This window comes from Sciurus carolinensis, chromosome 1 (genome assembly GCF_902686445.1).
Source record: "Sciurus carolinensis chromosome 1, mSciCar1.2, whole genome shotgun sequence".
NCBI lineage: Eukaryota > Metazoa > Chordata > Mammalia > Rodentia > Sciuridae > Sciurus > Sciurus carolinensis.
Window position 1 is genome coordinate 73,065,576 of NC_062213.1, and position 25,607 is coordinate 73,091,182.

General features: G+C 38.8%; 1 protein-coding gene across 1 annotated transcript in view; it reads right to left on the reverse strand.

The window, feature by feature from the left end:
* The window catches only part of Clvs1 (clavesin 1), a 220,092-nt gene that overhangs the window by 185,603 nt on the left and 8,882 nt on the right, over window positions 1-25,607 (reverse strand). The window contains exon 2 of the mRNA XM_047553881.1: window positions 21,859-22,486. Within this exon, the coding sequence (XP_047409837.1) occupies window positions 21,859-22,313 (455 nt within the window). The 5' untranslated portion in view covers window positions 22,314-22,486. The remainder of the gene's footprint in view (window positions 1-21,858; window positions 22,487-25,607) is intronic.

The following is a 25,607-nucleotide window of genomic DNA, read 5'->3' on the forward strand; positions in this document are numbered from 1 at the left end:
TCACTGAATCTAATTTTGACATAAGATTACTTGGGCATAGGTTTGTTGGTTCTACTATATTGTGACACCCCTTTAAAGGAGGAGGGGAAAAATGCCTTCAAAAGTATCTCAAAAGGATTTATTTCCAATATGCACACAGGAATAAAACCACACCGAAAAGCTGAAACTTTCATTTTATAGAGTTGAAAGCTTCATTTGACTTAATTCAATAAATATTAAGGGTCAACAAAATGTGATACTCTGAACTCGCTATAGGAAAGTGCAAAATACATAGTCTTCCCCTTTTTAAAGTGCCTATTTGAAAGGAAAAATATTTATCTGCAAATAAGACTACTAAAAGTGATTAGAAATAATCTGTTTTCTATTTTATCCATTAATATACAAATGCTAAGCGAGTTTCTAAATGTCAAACAATAAAACATTACCATGACAACAAAAGCATCATGCCAATATCTATATATGCTTATGCTTAGCACTGAACTTATCTCAAATTGCTTGGATTTTTTCAAGATAAAATTTACTTCAATATGTATGACACGTTTTTTTTTTTTTTCTTTCCTTTTTCTTTTTTTGCAAAAAAGAAAAAATTGACCCTATTCCTTCGAGGGCTTATTTTGAATTCTCTCTACATTTCTGAAAGGTTTTCTTTACACTCAGATATATGTCCAGGTATGTTCATATATGTGAGTATTTCTTGCTTCTAGTCTAAAAGATCTACTTCAGCTCACTCTCAGTGATAGCCTGAATATCATATTCATGAGAGTGGCTAAATCAAAAATCTTTAACGGAACTGAATCATGTTTATAGGGTTTTCAAGTATTAAAAGATAAAATCAGCATCTTTCTGGCCATGTTTATTATGTGCAGTGAAATCCCCTTAATTTATCGAATAAAATGCTTTTGAGACTTTCTAAATGCCATGTCTATTTTAAAGGGAGTATCAGATTCAGAAGTAGTGATCTCAATTCTTCTTCCTCCTTCACTACAACAAGCATATAGTATAGCACTTGTGTTTTGTAACATAAGGAATATAAAAACTAAAAGGACCTGGATTCTGTGCTGCATCTCTTAATGTCTACAAATTCTTCCCATCTCAGGTGATGTCCCCCTCTGGAATGTAACTATGCTGCACTCCTCACCCTCCACAAAGTGAAGTGTCTTTTCATATACCTTCAAACCAGCCTGGCCATGTGACTTGTTTCGACAAACAGAATGTGTTGGAATGGACAGGTGAGTATAGCTATTAGGTCCAAGACTTAGCATCTATGCAGCCATTTTAAATTCTTACCATAAGTTACTTTCCCACCCTAGAGAAGTACTTACAGAGAAAAAAAAGAGTTAAAATGTAACCGCCCCCTTCCCACCTCTCATTAACCACCCCACTGGAACATCCCCTTACTTGTCCCATCAGCCCATCCTACATTCTTATGCAAGCAGTTCATATGAGCTCATGCGACCTTACGCCCCATAAAATACCCCAGACTTAAGTTTTTCCTGCCTCTCTCACTTTTCCTAAGTGATGGTCTTTGTCAGATCCTGGAAAATAAAACTTCCTATGCGTGAATCTCCTTGCCTGGTTTCTACGTTGCTCTTTTGCATCACATTTTTCTTTCAATAGCCCTCAAGAAATCTTGCAACTTTCACTCTTCCTTTCTTGGAAACTTATGGTCTTCATACCCTATAGAAAACCAAGATCAAAGACTGTACAGAAATAGAGGACCAGTTCTCCAGTTGTTGCAGCTGGCTACACCTGAGTGCAATCACATAAGGAAAACCAGGGAAAAAATCAGCAAAGAATCACCCAGTCAAGTCACAGGATTATTGGAAATAACAAATTACTATTAATTTAAACTATTGCATTTAGATATATTTACTATGCCCAAAACAATGACAGACCCAAACCTGGGTCTGGAAGTGGGGTCCTGTCATAACAACAACAACAACAAAGAACAGGTGGCACTGGTTTTAGTTGTGGGTTGCATGAGTAGGCTGAAAGGCAGTGAAAAGACTGTGAGTAAGGGCTGGAAAAGCAGTGAGGAAATTGCTATTAAAAGCTGGAGACAGGCAATCCATTTATGGAGTGATGGAACATTTGCAAGACTATTTTTTGAGGTACTGTTGAACATAGAAAATGTACCTAATGAGCTTGTGGATCTGGCAGTAAGTTGACAGTGTCAATTGGCACTTTTTGCTGTGTATGATAAATCATGTCAAGTGAGATGAACTAAAGAAAGAAAAGTTCAGTTTGTGAGCATAATTTAAAGAAAGGTAAAAGGCCCAGGATTTCTTGGGTTGGAAAATTAAGTTCTTCATATTCTCAATCTGTCTTGCTAACAAACTCTTATCGGTACAACATGGCTTCAACATGGAGATCCAAAAAAGGTTGTGACTCTCAGACCTTTGCTACAACCTCTGAAATACTTCACATGGTGCCTGGTAGGCACTTTCAGCTAGACCTGGAACATCTAAGACTCTCAAGACATTGCCACACAACAGCTACACACCTACTGTACAGAGAGGTATATTTCAAAAGAGAACAGATGTGGCATACAGAGCACAGCATGAACCCTGAGAAGGTTCATAGGAAATGCACAACATTTTTAGGAGAGTTTTATTGATAAAAATATTACCCACTGGACTAAAACAGACAAGACAATTCAAAATGAAGAAAGACCTCTGGGTCCCAATGTTCTGTAGGCAGTAGCTATAGTCTTGTGCATACTACTCAGTTGCAAATAAAAGTTACTTCTTTGAGTTACGAGGGACCAATAAGATTGTATATATGAAAGGTATATAAAGAGATGATTAGATGTATGTATACATTACACAATGATTACTGAAATAAAGTTAATTCACACATCCATATTCTCACATAGTTATTCCAAGTGAGTGTGTGTGTGTGTGTGTGTGTGTGTGTGTACATAGTTCATTTCTTAAGAAGAAGAAAAGATGTCTCAGAAGATACAGCCTAGAGCCCAGAGCCAAATGTCAAGGAGAATAAGACACCAAGAAACTACTTCAAAGAAGAAGCAAGAAATGTGTATTCAATAACATAGGGGGAATTGACAACATAACCCGCCTGGATTCTAGGACTCTTGTGAACTAGGAGTTGCCATGTGCTTCCTGCTTTGGTCAGGAGCACCTATCACAGTTATCCATTTCATGGAATGTTGGGTGCAGGAAGATAACTTGGCATTTTAGTCCACAAATCTTAAGATAAATAGTTGTTTTTCCCAAGATACTACATCAGAGAAGCCATGTCCACTTCTGGATAGAGTGGAAATCATGAGCTCACAGCCTTTGATCTTGACACTAAAAATTGAAGTCAGATTTTTAGGAGTCTGGGAGTAAATATGTATATATACATACACATATATATATGTATGTATGTATATGTATATATACACACCTGTAAGAGAGAAATGCAAATTATTTTAGCCAGAGAATGGATCTTTGAAATAATCAGAACCTCAACAATTCTTCCCAACCCACATGCTCTTTTCCATAGACACCTTGCCTTTTCTCCCATCAAGATATGCATTGCCTTTTAACTTGGATTGGCCTTGTGACTTGCTTTGAACAGTAGAAAGGATAGGAGTGACAGTATATAAACCTTGACCTCAAAAAGGTCTTGTAGTCTTTACCTTTGCCCTCTTGGAGAACTTCCCTGAGAACACCGACTACTGAAGAAACCTGAGATGAAACAAACACCTACCCATTCACCTATTCCAGCTAAGCCCAGTACTCAAATGTTGCTCCCTCTGTTCCCAACTAAATATACCCACATGAGTTCCCAACTAAATACATCAGATAAAACCAGGGCAGAATCATACAGCCAACCTCCAGAATTATAAAAACATAATACATTTTTAAAGAGAGTAAGTTTTGCAGTGGTCTATTATGCATCAATGGACAGCTGAGACAGTTCTTGTTCTTTAAGTACTTAAACAGAATTGGGAAAGAGAAAACATGCACACTCAATATGTTTAAAGGATATTGTGCAAACTATCATAAGGAATGCAGCTCTAAAAGAGGGTGGGTCAAAGTGAGACTCAATTTTGTTTGGAAAGACTTGTGAATATCTATAGTGAAGAAAAAAATTTAAATGAATATTAAGTGTGTTTTACTTAAAAGAAGAACAAGCAGTAAAGGTAGAGCTTTCTTGGAGAAGAGGGTCACTGTCTTAGTCCATTTTGTGTTGCTATAACAAAATAACTGAGACTGGATACTTGACAAGTAAAGATGTTTGGCTCACAATTCTGGCGGCTTATAAGATCTAAACAGCATGGTTCCGGCATCTTGGCAAGGGTGTCCTGGCCTGTATCATAATATGTTAGAGAAGCAGAAAGGGAAATGGCTGCATGCATTAGAGACTAAACAATGGGGCAGTCTCTCTTTATAACAATCTACTCCCAGAAGAGCTAATTCACTTCCATGAGATGCAATCCATTTTGTGAGACCAGATTAATCCAATCATGTAGGTGGTGCCCCAGGATCTAATTGCCTTTCAACAGGGCCTACCTCTTTATCATCCCTCAACACCACCACACTAGGGACCAAGCTTTCAGCCTTTGAAACCATGGGGGGGACATATCACAGTCTGACCACAGCAGTCATTCATTCCCCTTATTGATTTTTTGAGGTGAGAGGGTACTATTGTCACATAGAACAAGAGTGGACTGAGAAAAGATAGGAAGAACCATTATGGCTGATAGCATTCCTCTGTTCCAGAAGTAAATAAGAGCTTCCCTATCTTTGTATTTTAGTTAATAATAAGCTTCCTTGTCTTCATTTTTGATAAGATAAGGAAGGTCAAATTCTCTTTGGGTAGGCTAGTGGGCTCTTAGAGACCATCACAGGTACTTTTGCAAACTTGGTCCTGGACATTCATGTCAAGCACACAGACAAAGCTGTTCAGCAGAGAGACAATACTCCTATTACTAAGCATTCCATCATCCTTCACTTCAGGATGAGAATTCTTGGAATGATGACTCCAATTTACAGTCACTGTGCAGTTTCCCTTCCTCATGTGTATGAGAACTTAAAACAGCTTGCGGAGGAGCCACATCATTCTCCAAAGAGACCTGTTTCTCCAATGAGACCTATTATATTTTCATTCTGCACACCTGTGTACAAATATCAGAGAACACATCTGCTTGTATAAACATGAGCAGAATAAGTCACTGAATATTTAGGCACACTGAAGAATGTAATAATTTACCCAACATATATTTAATGAGCTCCTAGTATCTGCCAGGGGCAGTTTTGGGTGCATGGGACATATAAGGGAGCAGAATATACAAAGATTCCTATTCTCCCAGGAGTTTATATGCTAGTGGGGTTGGAATGGGAGTAAAAGAAGGACAGCAGTAAAAGAGAGATTAACGAACAAATAAAATATACAGTATTTTAGAAAGAGACAAGAGAATGGAAAAAGAACAAAATAGAACCGAGGAAACCTCGAGTACAAGGGAAGAGGACGAATTGCAATGTTAAATCAGACGGTCAAATTGGGCCTCAGTGAGAAGATGACTCAAAGCCCACTTGAAGAGGAGGAAAAGGATCAGGCATTTTTCCTTTCTAAAGTAGAGTTGTTGTAGTAAGCAAAAGAAGATAATTGAAAGTAAAATGAAAATTTCTCATTTGTTCTTTTAAAAAACAATCCAAAAATACTGCATCCTTGGAACTTAAACTGAGAGAGAGGGTCACTCTGGTGTGAGAAATTGTAAAAGTCCACACAATTGCTGAATAAGAAATAAGAGAGTAATCAACTGCAGCAATTTGGGAAATATCTCCTGACACAAAGAAGTTAGAGTTAGAACATTTAGTGTACATTATGTTCCAAGAAAATAAAATGTCAGGCTAAAAAGCACTCCTAAACACAGGCAGAAGGAATTTTTCTGAATCTGAAAGGAAGAGGAGGAAGAAGAAGCAGAAGGAGAGAATCTGATAGGCATCCAGAAGAATAATCAGGTCACCCAGAAAAAAATTCACAACACAATCAGACTTCTCAGCAGTCATGGTCCTGGAAGGCCAGCCAGCAAATCACCACACAGCTCTTGGGACAAAGCCCAAGAATATATCCCAGTCAGGTCATCCAGCACGGGGTAAAAAAGAGCAGTTCTTTGGCCACTCAGCTGCACAGAATTCTACTCTGCTACAGTTTTCCTGAATAAGCTATCGGAAAAGCTAGGCCAGGACAATGAGAATAATATCAAAACCAGTCCAGAATGGGGAAATCTTGGTAGATAAACAGGCATTGAGCAAAAAAGAAACAAGTCACATACAGAGATGAGTTTAAATGTTTGAAATGTGTTGTAATTGGTTATAAAATTGATTTCCAAAAGACATTTTTAAGTGATTGAAATGATTGCTTTTAGTTTTAAGATAACAGAAAAAAATTACAGCATCCATAACCCCAGTGTAAACAAAGAAAAGGTAAGATGAGTGGTGGAGTACTGTAATGTATTAAAGTGTTACATTTCTCATCTTCTGCAAGAGATGGTGGTTTTGTCCCTCTGCCAAATTAATGTGTTGAAATCCTAACCCTGAAGGTGATGGTATTAGGAGATGGGAGGTGATTAGATCAATAGGGCTTTATAGGGATTATTACTCTTAAAAAGAAAAATGAGGGGTCTTGTTCTTTCCACTACCAGGTGAGGAAACAACAAGAAGATACCATCTGTGAACCAAGAAGGGGATCCTCACCAGAGTGGTGGCAGGATCTTGTACTTCTGAGATTCTAGAACTTTGAGAACTAAATTTCTGTTGCTTATAAGTCCCCTAGACTATGGTATTTTGTTAGAGCAGCTTGAATAGACAAAGACAGATGCTTTTTTCAAATTACTAATCTATTATTTACTGTAAGAGCTAATTTAATACAAATCTAGGATTGTCTTTGGAAAAAAAAAACTTCTAAATTAGCAACCACTAACATTGAAAGCATAAAGCTTATCTCTTAAATCATTGCCAGAAAAATATTAAATAAAAATAAATGTACACAGTAAAAATGAATAACAACAACAAAAACCCACTGCATAAATAGCAAAGGGAAAAGCATTTTAACAATAACACCATCCATAACAGTTGTCACTTTTAAAAACCACATCTAAGTAAAATAGCACAGAAAGGCTGGAAATGATTAAGGTCAGAGCATGCATAATAATGCATTGAGTTGGGAGACAAAGAGAGATGGCACACGCAGACTGCTGACGGGAATCGAGGTTGGAACATTTCTGGAAAACAACCTAACTAAGCTATTCAGTATCAGTTCTGTTGTGTGCGTGTGTATAAGTAAAACATAACTTGAATTCTCAATGAAAACAGAGGTTTCATCTAAATGACAGGACTAAGGACAATTGTTAATGTCCTGGAACTTGCTCTAATTTTGTGATTCTCCACCATGAGAATGCTTATCCTTATAATCACCCAGCATTTCATATTTAGGACATAGAAATCAATCAATTGGGCAACAATTCTGTACTACTACTACTCTAATAGGTTATTTGCTTCCCTAGTACACTGTGGAATTATACTCTTGGGCTAACAAATAGAAGGATAATAATACTAATGTGTTGGTTCTTCAATTTCTTTTGTTTGTGAATCTGCTAGGAATCAGGTAGCAACTGATATCTTCCCCTCTGTGCAAGTGTCTACGATTTCAAGAGATTTACTTATTCCCAGTAGTCAATTATAGACCAAAGATGGGTGGCCTCTGGTAAAGAATGACCTGGGTTAGGGTGGTTCACTTATCCATTAGCTTCCACTACCTAGAACACTGGAGAGACCAGGGGAGGCAGCATGGGGCATGTTTCTCTCCCCTCTCCAGGCATCTTTGTGCTGGCGGTCCTCACCAAGGTCCCTGTTCCTGACCCTGCCTGAGGGTGTCTGGGTACTGAAGGAATCAAATCAGTAGAAATTTAAATCTATAAATATAAAACTTGTGGCCACAGTGGTGGAGCCACAGTAATAGGTCATGATGACCACTCTGAAAGAGAGAAGCGTGTGGTAACTTGGATGAGGGTACCAAAGGGAAGGAGTCAGTGACAAAGCTGTTAATTCCCATTAGGGAACTTAGGTATGTGTTGGGCCAGGGGTACAGCTCAGTGGAGGAGCACTTGCCTAGCATGCACAGGCCCCGGGTTCAGTCCCATCACCACATAAACACACACACACACGCACACACACACACACACACATACACACACACACACACCTTAGGGTAGATGAGAAAGGCAGATACAGAAAAGGTAATAAAAAGTAATCAGAAAAAATAAGATATACTTTGTTTTTCTTCCACTAATATATTCTTGTTGAGAGACAGCCTTGTATTTAATAAGGAAAACAAATAAATGAAAAAAAAAAAAGGATAGTCACCACTTTGGTAAAAATGAGTTTTAGTTCAAGTTTAAAAGAAGACGTAGGTCACTTTCTGTTAGACTGGGAAGAATCTTAAAGAGAAGATAGATACAGGAGTCGGGAGGGGGGTGAAGAACATGAATCCATGGTTGGAGAAATCTGGAAGGGAAATGTGCCCAAGTTTTCAGTTTTGTGCAGTTACAAATAGATGCTGCAGTGGAAGATGTTTCATGCCTTGCCTGCTGGTGCATTAAGCAGAACTATATTTCTGATCAAACAGATGAGATGTTATAAAATTCATGCACTGCTACAGTTCATTTACTTTATTTCTTGGGATTCCCTATAGGTCCTCAGTCAAGGCATATAATTCAATGAGCTTAGTTTTCTGTCTTCCCAAAAACTTAGAAAAAAAGAGTTTTCAAGCAGATACATTAGCAGCAACTTGAATTGACAGCAAAGAGGTGAAAAAAGTAACTTAAAATATATATATTAGATGACTCTAAAAGCATGGCAATATGGGCCATGTGGCAGAGGGACAAAGCCCTCCATACTCCAAGAATCGTCATTATTTCACAGCCCAGAGCACAATGACATTTATTTATCATGGTCAGCACTTTTAAGAAGAAAATATTGAATTGTATGTAATAAGGTTAAGGAAGACATTCTGTTGATTTGTTTGTTTTAACTAGAACTGAATAAAAATTTTAAAACTGGACCTTAAAAAGCAGCACTCAACTATTTGGGAATTGATAACTTTGGAATACAGAGATACAAGGTAAATGAAGCATTGCAGTATTATTTGGAGAGATGCCACAGATCAAGTATCAAGTTGCAACACTCTACCTGTAGTGTGATGATATGCCAATCAGCATGCATGCGATGTCTTGTGATGGATTAACCCCTCAGAAACTCATGAGGAGATGTGCTATCACCAGAATCTACACAAACCTGTCAGAGTGATGGGGCCTTGAGTAGAAATAGAAAGTCGTTCCCAAAGAACAAGGCACAGAAGCAGGCTTCTTTCCTGGAGCTCTGCACCCTAAACAATGGCAATTCCTACAACAAGAAGCCTCTTCTTAACTCGGTCTGATCCAAAGTGAATCAATCATACAGAACATAGAATTTAAGAGTTCAGAGAATACAAGTGAAGTCATCTCCTTCCACATCCTTATTGTTAGATGAGGAAACTGGTGCCCAGAGCCCGAGTCACACAGTGGATAAGCCTCTCCAGGATCCTTGCTATCAACCCATCTTTTGTTGCTGAAGTCACTTCTACAACCATCTAGTCCTGCAGAGAATCATGGGCCATAAGTATCCTTGTCTCTTCCTCTTTCATTCTTAAGTTCAGTTGCACACAATGCCCATCATATTGATGGGAATATTGTTACTAGGAAGAGTCTAGAAAGAACTTCCCTCATGTGAACTTTCCATTGTTCCACACTTCTCCTCCACAAGTCAGCCAACCCTGAGCTCTACACTGTACCCACATATACTATGAAGGAAAAGACACACAGTCCTGCCTCTTAGAGTTTCCCTGGTATGTGAGAGAGTACTCTGTAAAGAAGATTACCGTATCAGGCATTCAGGGAAGGACAAAAGAGAGATCAATGCTGCCTGGGGCGTGGCAAAGCTTCTTAGTGTGGATATGAGATTTGAAAGACTTGATGGCCCTTAGCATAAAACCCAAATTCCTTCCTTCCTGGCCTCAGCCTACCTCCTCAGCTTCATCTCTCACCATGTGAGCCCTTATTTTCCATGCTCAGTGGAACCAACTGAGGTTTTCCAACATGGCATCTCTCTCCCCCAGGATCATTGCTTCCTATATCCTTTTGTCTCAAAAGCCTCCCTCACATGCCATCCCCTTCCTTGCTCACTCTTCTTTTTCCTTCTAATTGGATAACCCCCTCCAAGAAGATTTCTCTGAAGTCTCAGCTTCCCAGATGGCTTAGATACCTCTTATCAGTCTCCTGTAGGGCCCATGCTAACCTCATGACAAGAATGAAGCCAGGGTAAGAAGAACTACACAGCAAAGGTGGGGAAGAGCTGAGATGAAGAGGGAGAAGGGGCAGATGAGGGAGACTCTGAACTCAAGTGGAAGAAAGATGTCCTTTAGGGCTGGGGAGATAGCTCAATCGGTAAAGTGCTTGCCTTGCAAGCACAAGGCTGGGGGTTCAATTCCCAGCACCACAAAAATAAATAAATAAATAAATAGATGTCCTTTAGATAAGGAAAATGAAGCCAAAATTATTAAGGTTCTATATAGCAAAATGTATGGTGAGAGACTGGACTAACTTTATTAGGGGATCTTAAGGACTGCTGAGCAAGAATTCTGCAACAAACTTTGAGCAATCAAAGTTAAGGTGATGAATTCCCCAATAGTGAACCTCATCCATCAGGAGGAGACAGAGAAATCCTGAGGATCAAAGCACTAACCGACCTTGTGACAGGTCTAAATTAAATACTCTCTATTTAAAATGATAATAATATCTCTTTCATATATTGTTGTATTAAATAAAACAATAGGAAACAGGGAGATGCTCCATGCCGAGGAACATTATTAATATTAACACTGTGACCAGGAATGATACTAGAAGTGCCACATTTGAAATTACATCGAGAGACATTGGGCAGGGACTATGGAGACAGGAAAGAAACAGAGGTTAAGAGAGGAGGAAAATAGTGTGGAGCAGAATGAGAATGTGCAAAGGAAAAACAACACATCACGCTAAAAGCTTCACAACAAAATTTACCCTCTCTTTATTTTCCTGTCTGATGTTACATTTTGCAGTATAGTAGCAATAACTTCAACTGCTTTATAGTACAGTCACAATAAATGACTTCTGTGCTTGATTTACAACCTCGGCGAAGCACAGGCAGTTAATCACTTCCAGCAGCTGTTTAAGGTTCTGTATATCACCGTTCAGGAGTGATTATCTGGGAACCATATTTAAAGGGCAGGAGAGCTGGTGGATGGTTATAAAGATGAGGCTCAGGGCTTAGGGACCGAGTATTGAAGTCTGTGCTCGGGGGCTTCCTTCTCAGTTCTATAGCATCCTCCTTTTAAAGGAGTCAGAAGATGCTTTCTGAGTTTTCTGAAAATTAGGGAAAGCAATTAATAGCCCTGAAGCGCTTTAATATAGGAATAAGACTTGCAATGCAGCCATTCAGAAGTCTGCTCATTAGAATATCTCCCAGTGAACACAGCATGCAGGCAAACTCTGATTAAAAGTGCCCTTTTTGTGGACCCTCTTTTACTAACACTGCCTTTTAAAGAGCAAATGCTTGTCATGCCCCCAGATTGCAGCACAGTGTTAAGTGGAGTAATTTCAAGCAAGCTCGGCTCTGACTGCCTTAGTCAGGACTTTCCTGGAGAAGGAAAAAGTAATTCTTAGGCTCTTAGATGTCTGGCCATCGGAGTAGAATTTCTCTATTTCTCTCTTTCTCTCTCTCTCTCGCTCTCTCTCTAATCTACAAGGTAAGGAGAGAAATTTTTTTTTAAATGCCTGGGTTTACAATAGAATTGGGGAGAAGCAGCTGGTCTAGAAGGAAATGTAGTCAATAAACGTTTGTTCTTATAGTCCTTAAGGTCGCCTCAGATGCGGATGCACTAACCTGTGCAGCAGTGTTGTGGAGTCATGTGACATCCACAGCCACCCAGTCAGGTAGAGTCTTGAATTGCCCTGTTATCTTCCAGCATAGACCTCGTGGCTCTCTCTTCCACTCACTCTCTAGGAGAGATGGCTCACAGGGCCTGAGTTCAATCACAAGGGGATGTGGACAGTGGATAGAAAGCAGCTGAGCCCTGGACTAAGTGGAATTAGCATGCAAGTGATGGAAGGTCAATAAGAAATGTTTTGTGAGGGAGAAGGAATTTAAAAGAAATATCCAAAGAATTTTTTGACCTTCACACATGACAAGCCAGGTAAACATCCAGGGAAGCAGTCATCTAAGCACATTATAACTTCATTCTTTCATTAGTAAACAGCTTTTTAGAAGCACATAATATTTATTCTCCTTTACTAGATCCTTCCACTGACTGGGAATTCATATTCTAGGCATTTTAGAGTCTGGCTTAGGTCAAAGTGGGAAAAGCACCTTAACTATTGAGGAAAGCCTTTGAGTGCAAAACCCCTTCCTACCTGCTATCTCATTTCATCTTCATGGCCCCACCACACACACAGGAAACTCAGCACAGAGTCTGCATTTTGCCACAGTCACAGGGGTACTAAGCTGCAGAGCTGGGGTTTTGCTAGCTAAAAGTCTGTAGATGAACACTCATTTTCATGCAATTAACAGGTATACGAAGACAACAGGTAGGCTCAGATTAGGGTCACTTTTGGTAACACATTCCAAGCAATATCCAGTTTCCCTTGCTAGGCTGGGATTTTAAAAATCGAAGTTGTTTTTGTCATTGTTATCACTGTTATTATTGTCAAATAATTAGAGCAGAGACTGGATGAGTTTCAATCTTTGATGTTCCAGGCTTCCATGACATTGGAAAACATGGAATGTGGCAACGGGATTCTCCGTTTGAGTTATGAGGTCCTTTTCAAGTCCTTTGAGAGTTCAAGTGTCTGCTGCTGCTCGCTCACTGATTTCTCACTAATTCCTCACTGAGTGCTCTCCTGAATGTCTGATTAAAGGCCCCCAAATTTGGCAAATGAATTCCTATATGAGTTGTGCAGTATGGCATTTTGATTAAGAAGTTAGGTATGAGATTGTGCCTATATTAGCCATTCATCTCCTGTGTGACCTTGGAAAGATTACCTAGACTTTCTGACCTCAATTCCATTATGTGCAAAATATGGATATTGTAGTGCCTGCCTAAGAGCATTACTGCCTAACATATGGTAAGTACTTAATAAGCTTTCAATGTTGTTTTGTTTTGTGGCTGTGATAACTCTCCTTCCTTCCAGCTTATTTCGCTCATTCCCAAACTCATAACAATTGGAAAAACTGATCACTACCAGAGAGATTCTGGCAGTGTTTTTAATAGAAGAACATTTTGCTGGATCTCCCTTAATAGGTTTTGGAATTTGAGGAGCAGGCTTCCCTGCGGCCCTGGTAAGAAGTCTAACAGTTCCCTCACTTACCTCCTCTTTTCTTTCCTCATCAATATTCGGCATGGACACACGGCTACTGAGAAATCTGTTCCTTTTCATACCACAAGTTCTTATCACTGAGGACAATCAAACTGAATGGGACACCGAACCCCTGCTACTTGTAAAAAGCTCCTTAATGCTCTTGTAAAAGCTAAAAGAGAGCCTCAATCAGCTAGCTTATTTATAGTTTGAAGAGTTATATCCCACCTACCGCCTCAGGGTTTTAATCAGAAGAGCGAGCTGCTTGAAGCTCATCTCCCACGGCCAAATTATCACTCCCACAGAGCTGTGGGGGCTTTTGCCACCTCAGCCCTTTAGAGGTTGTCACAGGTCAGCAATGACCAGTGATATCTGAAGGAGCTCCTATCTCCAGCAAATCCATCAGATAAATTACTGCAAAGCATAAAAGGACAAGGAAGGGCTGAACACCTTCCCAGAAACAGCAGTGAGTGGAAAACCGCCCATCCCTAGGAGCACAGAATGCAGGTGATTTTCCACATTATAAATATGATAGTGTCCTTGCTTTCACAACTGTGAAGGAGAAGGTCAAGCATCCTAATAACATTTGTCCTCCCGTCATTAGATGGCCTGATACAGGAGATGCTGGGAGATGCCCTTCTGAGACCCAAGCTCAACAGGAACATAGCCTCAGGACCTTTAGGAACCACACAAGGCCAGACTACTGTAGCCATTCAGGTGTTTACTATCGAGTGTGTGAAGGAAAAAATGAGACCCAGTTTTATTCCACTAAAGAACATCAAGTCTTGTCTATAGGTAGCACCCTAATTTCCTATTTGCTCAAACTGAACCAAGAAGTCTCTGTCCATTTTCTTTCTTTGTATTCATATTGGAGACTGGACAGGTCCTCAATACTCAGCCTCCCAAATGAGCTCAAACTCCGGTGCACAAACTTGTAAAGTAGTCATCACTGTCTGAACCTCATAAGGTGTACATGGAATGACTTTATGGTTTACACTGAGTCATCCTGTGCCTCTTGGCTGAGAGGCAGTTGAGCAGAGTACGTGGTGAAAACCTTGAAACCCTATGGCTTCTTTGCTACTAGCTAACACTAATGTTTCATATTTTGATTGCCAGAGACTTTTGAAACTCAAAAGTTTTGGGTAGGAATGAGATCATTGATGGATTTAGTGGGAAAGCATATTTCTTTATATTCAAACAGACCAGGGAAGAGTCCCATCTCTGTTGGGCTTACCTATGTACATAACATAGATCCCTGAAGGACTATGGTAGAAAATATGTACAGTGGCCCTTCATATCTACAAGTTCTGCATCCACAGATTCAACCAACCAGGTATTGAAAATATTCAGAAAAATTACATCTAAACTGAACATATACAGACTTTTTATCTTGTCATTATATTTCATTATACTTTAAACAACTATTTACACTGCACTCACTTTATACTAAGTATTATAAGAAATAGATGATTTAAAGTAAAAGGGATATTGTACATATGCCATTTTACATAAGGGAACTGCATCTGTAGGTTTTAGCATTTGCAGGAAGTCCTGGAATCAATCCTCAGAGGGATGACTGTATATGAAAATTGGCATAAAGCACCTAATGAAGAATAATTTTACTGATGCTAATAGAAGGATGGTTCCAGACAGCCCACCCTGCTTGTGGGGAATAGGTCTCAAAGTGAACTCCATCTCTCCCATGTGCTTTGGAAATATGGAAGTCTTTCTGGTTGTTGCAATGCCAGGAAGGGATGCTAAACATTCCACAGCCCTGGACACAGTCATACACATTAAGAATCAGCAGCTCTTCATACCAATGATGCTACTTTTGAGATTTGCTCCACCCAGACCTCAGATATTCTCCTGGGCACCTCATTGCACTCATGTACCCTCATCCTCCACCTAAGAAATCTATCTTCAGCCTTGCAGATGCTCCATGAGTATTGAAATATTTAACCACTCTGAGGCTGAGCAATTACCTCCAGATGTCTTTGAAATGAACTTGGAATCAGAAGCCCTGAGTCTGAGTTTTTCCATTGATGAGTCATATTGCTCCTTGACTATGAAAGCACTATCTCCTCCCTACCCTCTCTTTTGTCATCAGTAACTCAGTGACACTGAATCTCCCAAATCATTCTGAGCATCAAGTTAAAAAAAAAAATGCCTGGAAATGCTTGGGAGCCATAAAGGCATGATGCAGTGGTATTGTATATGCATGTGCAGTATTATGTACTGTAATATAATTGACAGGAAGCAACTTAAGGCTCTTTTCTTGAGAAATCCGATTGGTTTGTGAACCAATCCTGAACCAGTTTGGAGACTGGGGCAAAAAGGAAAACAATCAGAAATATTTATGCTACTTTCTTGAACTATTTGATATTTTATTTATTAGAAACCTTTACATTAATTTTGAGTCTCTAAAATATTTCATTAGGATATTATGCATTTTGAGTAAGTTACTGAGTTTGGGGATGACTTTAAATTTCTCCCTATTCACTCAGCCTTACCCCAGTCCTAGGTCTCAGATCTTGGCTCATACTTTCCTAATCTTCAATCAGAATCTTCTATGCTTTGTTTATATTCTAGGGAGACAAAGCCTACTGGATCCTTTGCCTTCTTATAGACAGGAAGTAGTAATCAATTTGTTCATCAGACTCCTTTTTCTCTCTAGTAAAACACCCTACTTTAACTCCTCCTTAAAGTGATTCATCATTATGGTTCAGATCTGAAATGTCCCTAATATTGAAATATGTTGAAGACTTTGTCACCAATATGGTAGTGTTCAGAGGTGGAGGTGTTTGGGAGGCAATTGGATAATGAGGACTTTGACATCATCAGTAGATTAATCCATTATGGATTCACAACTTAATGGGCTATAGGGAGATGATGGAAACTTCAGGAAGTAAGTCCTATTTGAAGGAAGTACGTCACTTGGGGCATATACTTAAGGGTTATATCTTGTTCTCAGTCCTCTCCTCTGTCATGCTTTCTTTTGTTTTCTGGCCACCATGAGGTGAGCAGCCTCCTCCCCCACACACTCCTGTCACCATGATGTTCTGTGTCATCACCGGCCTAAAATTAATGGAGCCAGCCAATCATGTACTAAACCTCAAGACCATATGCCAAAATAAAATTTTCCTCCTTTTAAGTTGAACCAATTTTTAAACTAGTTTTCAACTTACTTGCTGATTTCTGAGTATTTAATTATGAGAAATAAACAACATACTGACAAAAGAATGTTCAATGTTAACTCTACATATTATAACTTGTAATGCATCTCCAATTGTTTTTCTCTAAGTACTTGAGGACCCAGCTGATCTACACATAGCATTAATCAATAGTATTGTAGTGTATTGTGGGTCTTTCACTATCTGGATCTCCCCAAATGCTTTTCTTATAACTTGAAGACATAATGAACAATAACTGGGGGCACTACTAGGTAGCCTCCCAGCCACAACTGAACTATTGTAGAAGACTTTGGAGCAAAGTAGCTTGAGGTCCCACTGGTATTTTTAAAATTGTTTTTCATGTGGAAGAAATTTGGTAATGACATCAAATTTAGGACGTATATATTGTGACTGACCCAGTATCCTAGATATTTGCCTGATTTTATTTATTAATTTTCTTAAGAAGCAGCTACTATTAACTATTTATTGAGCATCAAGTAGTGCTAATCTATGATCCTTGCCACCCCCACTTTATAGGTGAAAAACTGAGGATAATGAGGATTTGAGCAACATGCTCTGGCATGTGACTGGTAGCAGACAGCTGGGATTTAAAGATGGCCATCTGGCTTCGGATTTTGTGCACTTAATCACATTCTATTCTGCTTCTTGGACACTACCAAGTAGGGCAATTGGAGTTAATCCTTGCAATAGCCCAATAGGCCTGATATCTTATCCTTTTTCATTTGATAAATTGAGACTCTAAAAAGTTAAAAAGAAAAAAAAAAAACTTGACCAAATTTAACTCTTTTTCTGAAATTCAGAAAAAAATAAACCTATGATCACATTTCCTTCTGCAGTACCAGGGCATTTGTGGCAAACCAAGCCATATGATCAGGGGCACACCTATAGCTCAGAAAGAAGCAAGGTATGGATTTATTTTTGATTGGATCTTACAGGGGCAAATTGTGAATTCTTGCCAATACTGATATGAGTCTAGGTAAGAAAGATCGAAGGACTCATTGAGCAATAGTATCTTCTTAGGTCCCCACTCCATGTCACGCTGGTGAGCTAGAAAGTAAATTGCTGACTCTCAGAGGGCCATGTTCATTTCATCTGTCTCTTTTCAGTTCATCCCAGTAGACTCAGAAAGTACAGAAGCCAGACAGTTTTCTGCTGAAGCCCAATTTCTGGACAAGGCCAGTTGTACTCAAGTAGCCCAAGGGCTGTCTGTGCCTCAGTTATTACAGCTAACCTCAATAGCCAGAACCCTGCAGACAGCTTTGGAGAATAAGTTCCCATCCCTCACAGTTCTGCACTCTGTTCATGTGTCTGTGTCTACATGAAAGAGATTAGTACCATGTTAATAATATTAATCATCATTTTAATCTTAGTAAAGCTTTCACATGAGACATTTTGTTCCTGCTTATTTGAGGCCCCCAATGATGGTGATGCAGGGACTTTGCAAAGCTGTGCTTACTTCTCCAGGCCTTTTGAGCTGCATTGGACTGGGTCTGTGTGACAGGAAACTCATTTGGGAGAGAGCAGGTGCTCAGGATGAGCGTGTGGGCACACAGCACCCCACCCCATTCCCATTTTCAGTATTGTACTCTTGCCTTGGGTTCTAATTTATTTGCCATCTGTACTCTACTACTTTTGTAGTGGAGTATTTTTAAATATTAGTGATCATGCTAGAAGCTAATACTTACTGAGTACTTACTGTGTGCCAAACTATGGATTTCAATGCATTATTTCATTTAATTCTCCCAACCACATATAGACATTATTATCATTCCTACTTTACAGAAAAGGAAACCAAGTCTCAGAAAGGTTGTCGGTCCAAGGTCAGATGACCAGTAAGTGACAGGATAATATCCAGATTCAAAATGAAGCTTGCTTACCTCCAATACTCTTTGACTATCAATGCGATAGCCATATCATTATTACCTTGTTAAAAGCAAATGGTTTAGAACAAATATTTGATATGTGGGTGGGGGAGAGGAAAAAGACAGTGAGAGGGAGAGATGGGGGAGAATGAGGGAAAGAGAAATTACTTCAAAAAGGCTAGTGAATTAAGAACCTAGAAAGTGAATTTTTAAATCCCTTCCCCTCTATCAGATGAAACTGAATGAGCTTCACATTCATGAGCCATTAGGGTTGGAGGTTTCTCAGGGATTACATAGTTCAAGCTTCTTATTTTACATGTGAGAAAACCAAGGAACAGAGAAATAAAGTAACTCATTCAAGGTTATCATAATCAAAACATTTGGATTATTTTCTCAGAGATCTGTTACTTCTTACTTCTTTACAACACATTTTGGGATATATACAGACCAAATTCTAATACAAAATAGAATATCTTACTATGGTTCATTTCTTCATAAGTCCATCACCACGACTGGTATTCTCTGCATCATCTGTCTTAGCAGATGGAAGTTCTAGAACACTAACAACACTTAGCATGAATGATGTCAGCATGATTATTCTCCAGAATCATCAAAATGTTCCTGTTCCAAAATCCAAAATGTTAATATACCATTCTTGGGAGGACAACTGCTCCCTCTAGTTTAACACTGATATCCTGTGTTGGTGCTTTGTGTGTCTCAGTTTGTGGGTCTCAGAAGAAGCTGCCCTGTGGTAGACAAGGGCTACATGTTCTTATGTTTACACCATTGCTAGACAGTGAGCTATACAATGCTCTGTCTTCGTTGACAGAGACCATGTCTTCTTGTCATTGTCCTTATATAAGCCCTGGCACAAGTCTGTGTTCACCAAATATTTGATGATTGAATGATACAGGTGGATAAATATAAAAACCCAAAAATCTTTCTCATCATTGAAAAAAAAGTAATGAAATTATGTTAATTATGATACATCATTAATTATGTTAATTAATTATTAATTATGATACAACATATTATAGTATGATGTTATTCCATATCTTTATTATTGGTCCAAGTACAGAACTGACCAAACTCTAGACAGATAGTGTTAAATCATTCAAATGCCTTTCCAGGGTTAGATGGCGCTACCCCAATCTTACAGTACTATTATTTTTAAGAGGAAGAGGAAGAGTGATGTGAAGCAGTGAAGAAGCACCCTAGAAATTTATTTTAATGGTATTGAAAAGGTGCCTTGATGTATTTTTTTAAAGTTAAACCTATGTCTTCCCCCAAAACATAAAAAATTTAAGGAAGATATTCCTGTGAAAGCTCAAGTCACAGTTTATATTTTAGAGATGGAGTCATTCATTTTTTTCTCATTCAACATTCATTGAACATTGTACCATATGCTAATCAAGTAAACATGCAAAGGACATAGTCTCCTGCCCTTAAGAACTTGCAGTCTCAGGAAGAGTGGGTAGGAATGCACAAGGTAAACTCATTTACAATGAGGCTGGGTTAAGGCAAGTGGTTCTTGAGTCAGACCAGGGCTCAGTCTCACTCTGTATTTCACTAACTACATGACATTAAATGAGTTCTCAAGGTCTGTGTCATAGAATAGAGGAAGCGTAATAATACCTGTCATGTCAAGTCTTGGGTGGATTAAATTATAGACATATATACAAACACATACATGTATTTGCATTATAAGAATTTTCAATATGAACAATATATTGCAATGTAAGCATTTGCTTAGCAGAATGTGTGATAAGTGTTCAAAATTATTATCTATGAAAACAGTGATTCTTATACTCCTGTTGTGAATACTTTAACAGAAATATGAGCAAAAGGTACCTAACTAAAATAGGGTTGAAGTGGAGTAAATGAAAATTACTTTCCTGAAGAATATAAGGAAGGGTATGAATTAACAGGTAGACTGAGTCCAGGAAGGTGGAGTTGGGATGGGGATGGTTGCTCTCTCCTTTAGGTATGTGGTAGAATAACTCCAAAGGGTTGGAGATATGCTAAAATCACAACTGTTCAAGGCAAAGCTTATATTTCCAACCATTTGAACCAGAGAACAGAAGGACAGAAGGTGACACAGAGCAGGAGATGTAGAATGTGGATTATAAAGGGAATTAATTTACTTTGAAAGCTTTGAAGGTCATTGAAGAACTTTAATCAGGGCAGTGACATTACAGAATTTTGGAAGGATTATCCTGGCTACAGTGCAAACTAGAAAGGCTCAGAAGAAACCAGAGGCAGGATGTCACTGAGCAGAGTGTTGCAGTAAGGTAAGTGAGAAAAGATGAGAAGCTAAACTAAGGCAATAGTGATGGGAACAAAGAGAAGTAAAGAGACTTGAGAGGTTTTTAAAAAGAAAGGGGTAGGACTTGGAAATTAGCTGAATATGAAGACCAAAGCAAAGGTCAGTCAAGAATTTCTGGCTTGATGAATCAAACAACATTACCCTATGTAAATTTATGATTACACAAATGGTATGCCTTTACGCCATGTACAAACAGAGAAACAACATGTATCCCATTTGTTTACAATAATAAAAAAAAAAAAAGAGAGAGAAACATTAAACCTGTCTAAGGAACCAGGTTGCTTAAAGAAGGCTATGTTCTTGACCCACCCCCACTAGTCAACATGTATAGGACATAAGGCAATATGGTGTGGCATATTTGTGGCCCATTTATTCCCTTTATTGTCATTTGCCTTTGTCAATTTAGTTTTGAATTCTTCCTATAAAGACAAATTTCATTGAAAAAAAAAAAAAGAATTTCTGGCTTGAAAGACTGGAAGAGCAGGTTTAGAGAAGAAGATCATGCTTTCTTTCAGTCTGGGGCATGGAGAGTTCAGGGTTCTTTATAGGACTTTTTGGAATTATATCTGGTGTATTTGGATACAAAGATCTAGCAATCAGGACAGATAGCAGATATCAAAGTTATGGAAAGGATCCAGAAAATGACTTTATGTTTTAAAAACACTTGACTTAAGACCATCCACTGAATCCATTTTTGACACTGTTGCTGTTAAAAATGAAAACGCTAAAGATAATATATAGGTCTTTCAGAAGATCACTTTCAGTTTTATTAAAATAAATGACCCACTTTAATAAAAATTATAATGACTTATAAAGTCTCTTACAACTCCAATGCTATGATTCTATTGTTCAAAACACCACTGGAAATCTGAACTTGCCTTTTGATAACAGCGTTCCTGTGGCCTTAAAATTTTCTATGTGTGTGTGTGGAATATATTTTTAAAAATGAAAGCCCTTTACTTATGAAGTCATATAACCCCGTACATGCAGTGAAAATGTTGTGGAAAAGAAAAACTAAGTAAAGACACTATCTACATTTACCTACTCTGATCCCAATTGGCAGCAAACAGCAGAAGAATCTTCCTTCCATAGTGGTCACGGTTTTCCAACACTCCAGGGAACCCATCAATCAGAGCCCTCTTAATGCCAGGATCATCTGCCTTGAAGTTTTTGAACATGTCCAGATTTAGTTGGCGGTACTGAAAGTACTGGGCCAGGAGTCTAAAGGCATCCGCTTGGTGAAACTTCCTGGCTCGGAGAAATCTCAGGATAAAGGCGTCATCTGTACGTAAAAATCCAATGTCAGGCCTGGTGATGATCATGTCCCTGACTTGCTGAATATCCTGGTGTAAAACATCCGGATTTTCATTCAGTTCCAGGCGAGCTTTCTCTATAGTCTCTGGACTGAGTCCAGCTTGCAAATGGGTCATCTTGTTCAAATCTCCTTTCCAAGTGCTTAATTTCTGGTATTTTGGAATAAGAGAGACTGGTCCCATTCACCTGATGATGTGCTGACACCGTGGCTCATTCAATAATTTTCCTACCACCAGACTGCCACTGAAACAGACAAATACAGAGTCTTCTTTCTGCTCCTGGAAAACAGTTGGACATTCAGGCCCTATGAGGTGGTGTCCATCCAAAAGAGAAGCAAAACCGAGGCCATTGCTTACTGAAAAACAAATGCACACAAGAGAAACAAAACAGAGATGATACAAAGAAAGTAAGGCAAATTGATCAGAGTCTAGATAGAAAAGCAGTATATTTGGCTGTGAGTCTGATTAGTAGGTCTCCAAAGAACAAATGGTAGATGATCCTTCACATGGGCTATTTGGCCTCAATACTGATAACTTGAATGCTTGATATGCAAATATTTTAAATATGTTTGAGAACTTTTTATTTACATTGACTAGTTAACATAATGGTGTGTGGTCAGATTATCAATAATGGGCTCTTTTATTAATGACCCTGAGAAACAATAAAGGGAGAGAAAGATCCTTCTCTGTTACAGAATGCTTTATGAGGCTATTCATAGACCTCATTGTGGCAGACAAATTATGAGTGTCATGCAATTTATTGTTTTCCATTAGCCTCTTCTCACACAGAAACCTCTCTCACATATCACCTCCCCCATCTTTTTAAAGACAGTCATTGCATCTTGATAATAAAAAGGGACTATTAAAGGTTGCCTAATCTAACCCCCACAGGTGCTTACTTAGTCAAAGGAGTCTTCCAATAGTCTGGGAAGTGGGGCAGGCTTAGGGTTCGGAGATTGACCTTCAACAGTCAAATTAAATAAGCACTGAGAAAGAAGACTCACTTGTGGACTTTTATCCAGGGCTTATTAATTGTATCTGCCACCATTCTGGAAGGAGAGCAAAAGGACTTGAAACCCCTGATTGGCTCTCCACCTAGCTCAATATCCATGCAGGTTCAAAAAAATCTTTGCATTTGACTTGACTTTTCTATTGTGCTGAGATACCATTTTAAGTATGATAATTATTGAACATTTTCATACTTTCAGATACAGCCCTTATGATTTTTCAACCTAAATGGTATACAGAGAAACATCCATATTATTTGCATCTTTCTCATTTTAAGTATAAATGCTTAAACTCTCACACACATCTGTTTGGTCTATACTACAAGTTCTAGAAGTCAAAGATAGGTGTAAATAAACTGGGAAGTATCTATTTATTTCTAGTTTTCCTAGGTCAACTATATTTGCAGTGAAAGGGAAAATATTTACTTCCAGTCTAATTATTATTGGTGATACTTCATCATACAAAATAATTCAAAAGACAAAAGAAGAGCCAGGGTTATAGCTCAGTGATACAGTGCATGCCCAGCATGTAAGGAGGCTTTGGTTCATTCCCCAGCATCACAAAAAACCAAAAAAGAAAAAATGAGTCTCCAGCTTAGTTTAGAACTAGACATTTCTGTTTTAGGATAGCGGGGAGATGAAGGACATTTCATGGAGCTGCTATTCATTTTTAAGGTAATATAAAAATAGAAATGAATTTATCAAATATTTGCTTTGTAACATAGTAACATCTATCTGTGTGATATGTGAATCAAGAAAAACAGAGTTTTGATGCTCACTGATTTTAAGGACCAATAACTGCAAAGGAAAATAGTGGGATGAACTGTTCACAAGATTGGAGGAAACTTCAAGTTCAATGTAACCTGATGTGAAAATTCTTTCTCCAGTAGCCTCACCACATCCCTTCATAAAGCTGCCTCATTCAATGTTTTCCTCCTCCAATTTATCCCTACACCTACTGCAATTTTTGACATGCTGCTGAAACTGCTCTCACCAACCAATGACAACAATATGATTTATTATTCAAATACAGGCTCTAAAGGGTGCTAATAATGATGATACTAGAACAACAAGCATAAACTGGGACAGTTCAAAGCAAACCCCAGCAGATGGTCACCCTACTTGTGAATGACATTTTGCTGCTATATGCAATGGACAAATTCAGTCCCCAGTGTGGGTGACCTCTATCAGTATTTGACCTTCACTATTTTATCCTTCTCAGACAGTTCTCTCCTATTCTGTGATTCCATGCACCCTGATTTTTCTCCTGGCTTTCCATCCTTCCTGCTCAGTCTTCTCTCTTCAATGCCAGTGCTTTCCAGGATCCTGCCCCCCATGATTTGACCACCTATATGCAAATACCTTCAGTCCATAGTTCATTCCTGATTTTCCGATTCCCCATTCAATTGCCTGCTAAACATCTCCACTTAGATGTCCCATAAACTATAAATTCAATATGTTCAAAACTGAACTAATATGATTCCTCATTTTGAATTTGCTTCTCCACCTCCATCTCTTAGTTAATGACATCATCTTCCATGCAGTTTCCCACGCTAGAAACCTGAGAGTTAACTATTATTCCACCCTCTTCTTCGCCACCCACTACCAGGCAATCACTTCTCAAATCTGCCCAATTCTTTCCAGCCCCATGATCACTGTCTTTATTGAGACCATGTCATCACTCATATGTTTATTCCTGCAACAGTTTCCCTACAGATGCTTCTGCTGCCAGTTCATGCTTTGTATTCCCATTTATTCTCTATACTGCAATTGAAAAATGCTCATGTTATTGTTTGGTTAACATTCATCACTTGCTTCCAATTGTCCTAGGATAAAATATAAAACTCTGGAATGTGGTACCTAAGGTCTTTCATTGTATAGTCCCTATCTGTCTCTCCAGAGTCATCATTTGACTATGCAGTCACACTGAGCCACTGGCAGCTTCCACTTTCCTTTTTTACCTTCATAAAAGTTGTGTTCTGTACCTAGAAAAACCACTGGCTTAACTCCCCTTTGCTCTTCAATACTCAATCTACAAGACATTTTCCAAGGAAACCCTCCCTGACCTTCAGAGATCACAGTATTCTCACACTCCCAATCACACCAAGTGTTCTTGCCATTTTTATTTCTCCCTCCTGTTCATTCAGAACATCTTATGTGGAAGGGCTGGATCTCATTCATCTGTGTATTCCCAGCACAGTGTGCAACATAAAGGGGGTCAGCTCCTGAACAAAGCAATTTTATTGTGTTCCCTGCTGTATCTTCAGCGCCTAGAACAGGGCACGCCATGGAGCAGGTGCTCAATGATCATACATAGCATACTTGAGTAAAGAAAGCACTCAAAATGTCATTTATATGAGTGAATAAATGGTTTCTCCCTTTATTTGGGAGGTATTGCAGCTCAGTTTTAATTTCCCTCCCTCATCTATGAAGTATTTTTCCCCTGGAGAATTTCACCTAGGCACACTGT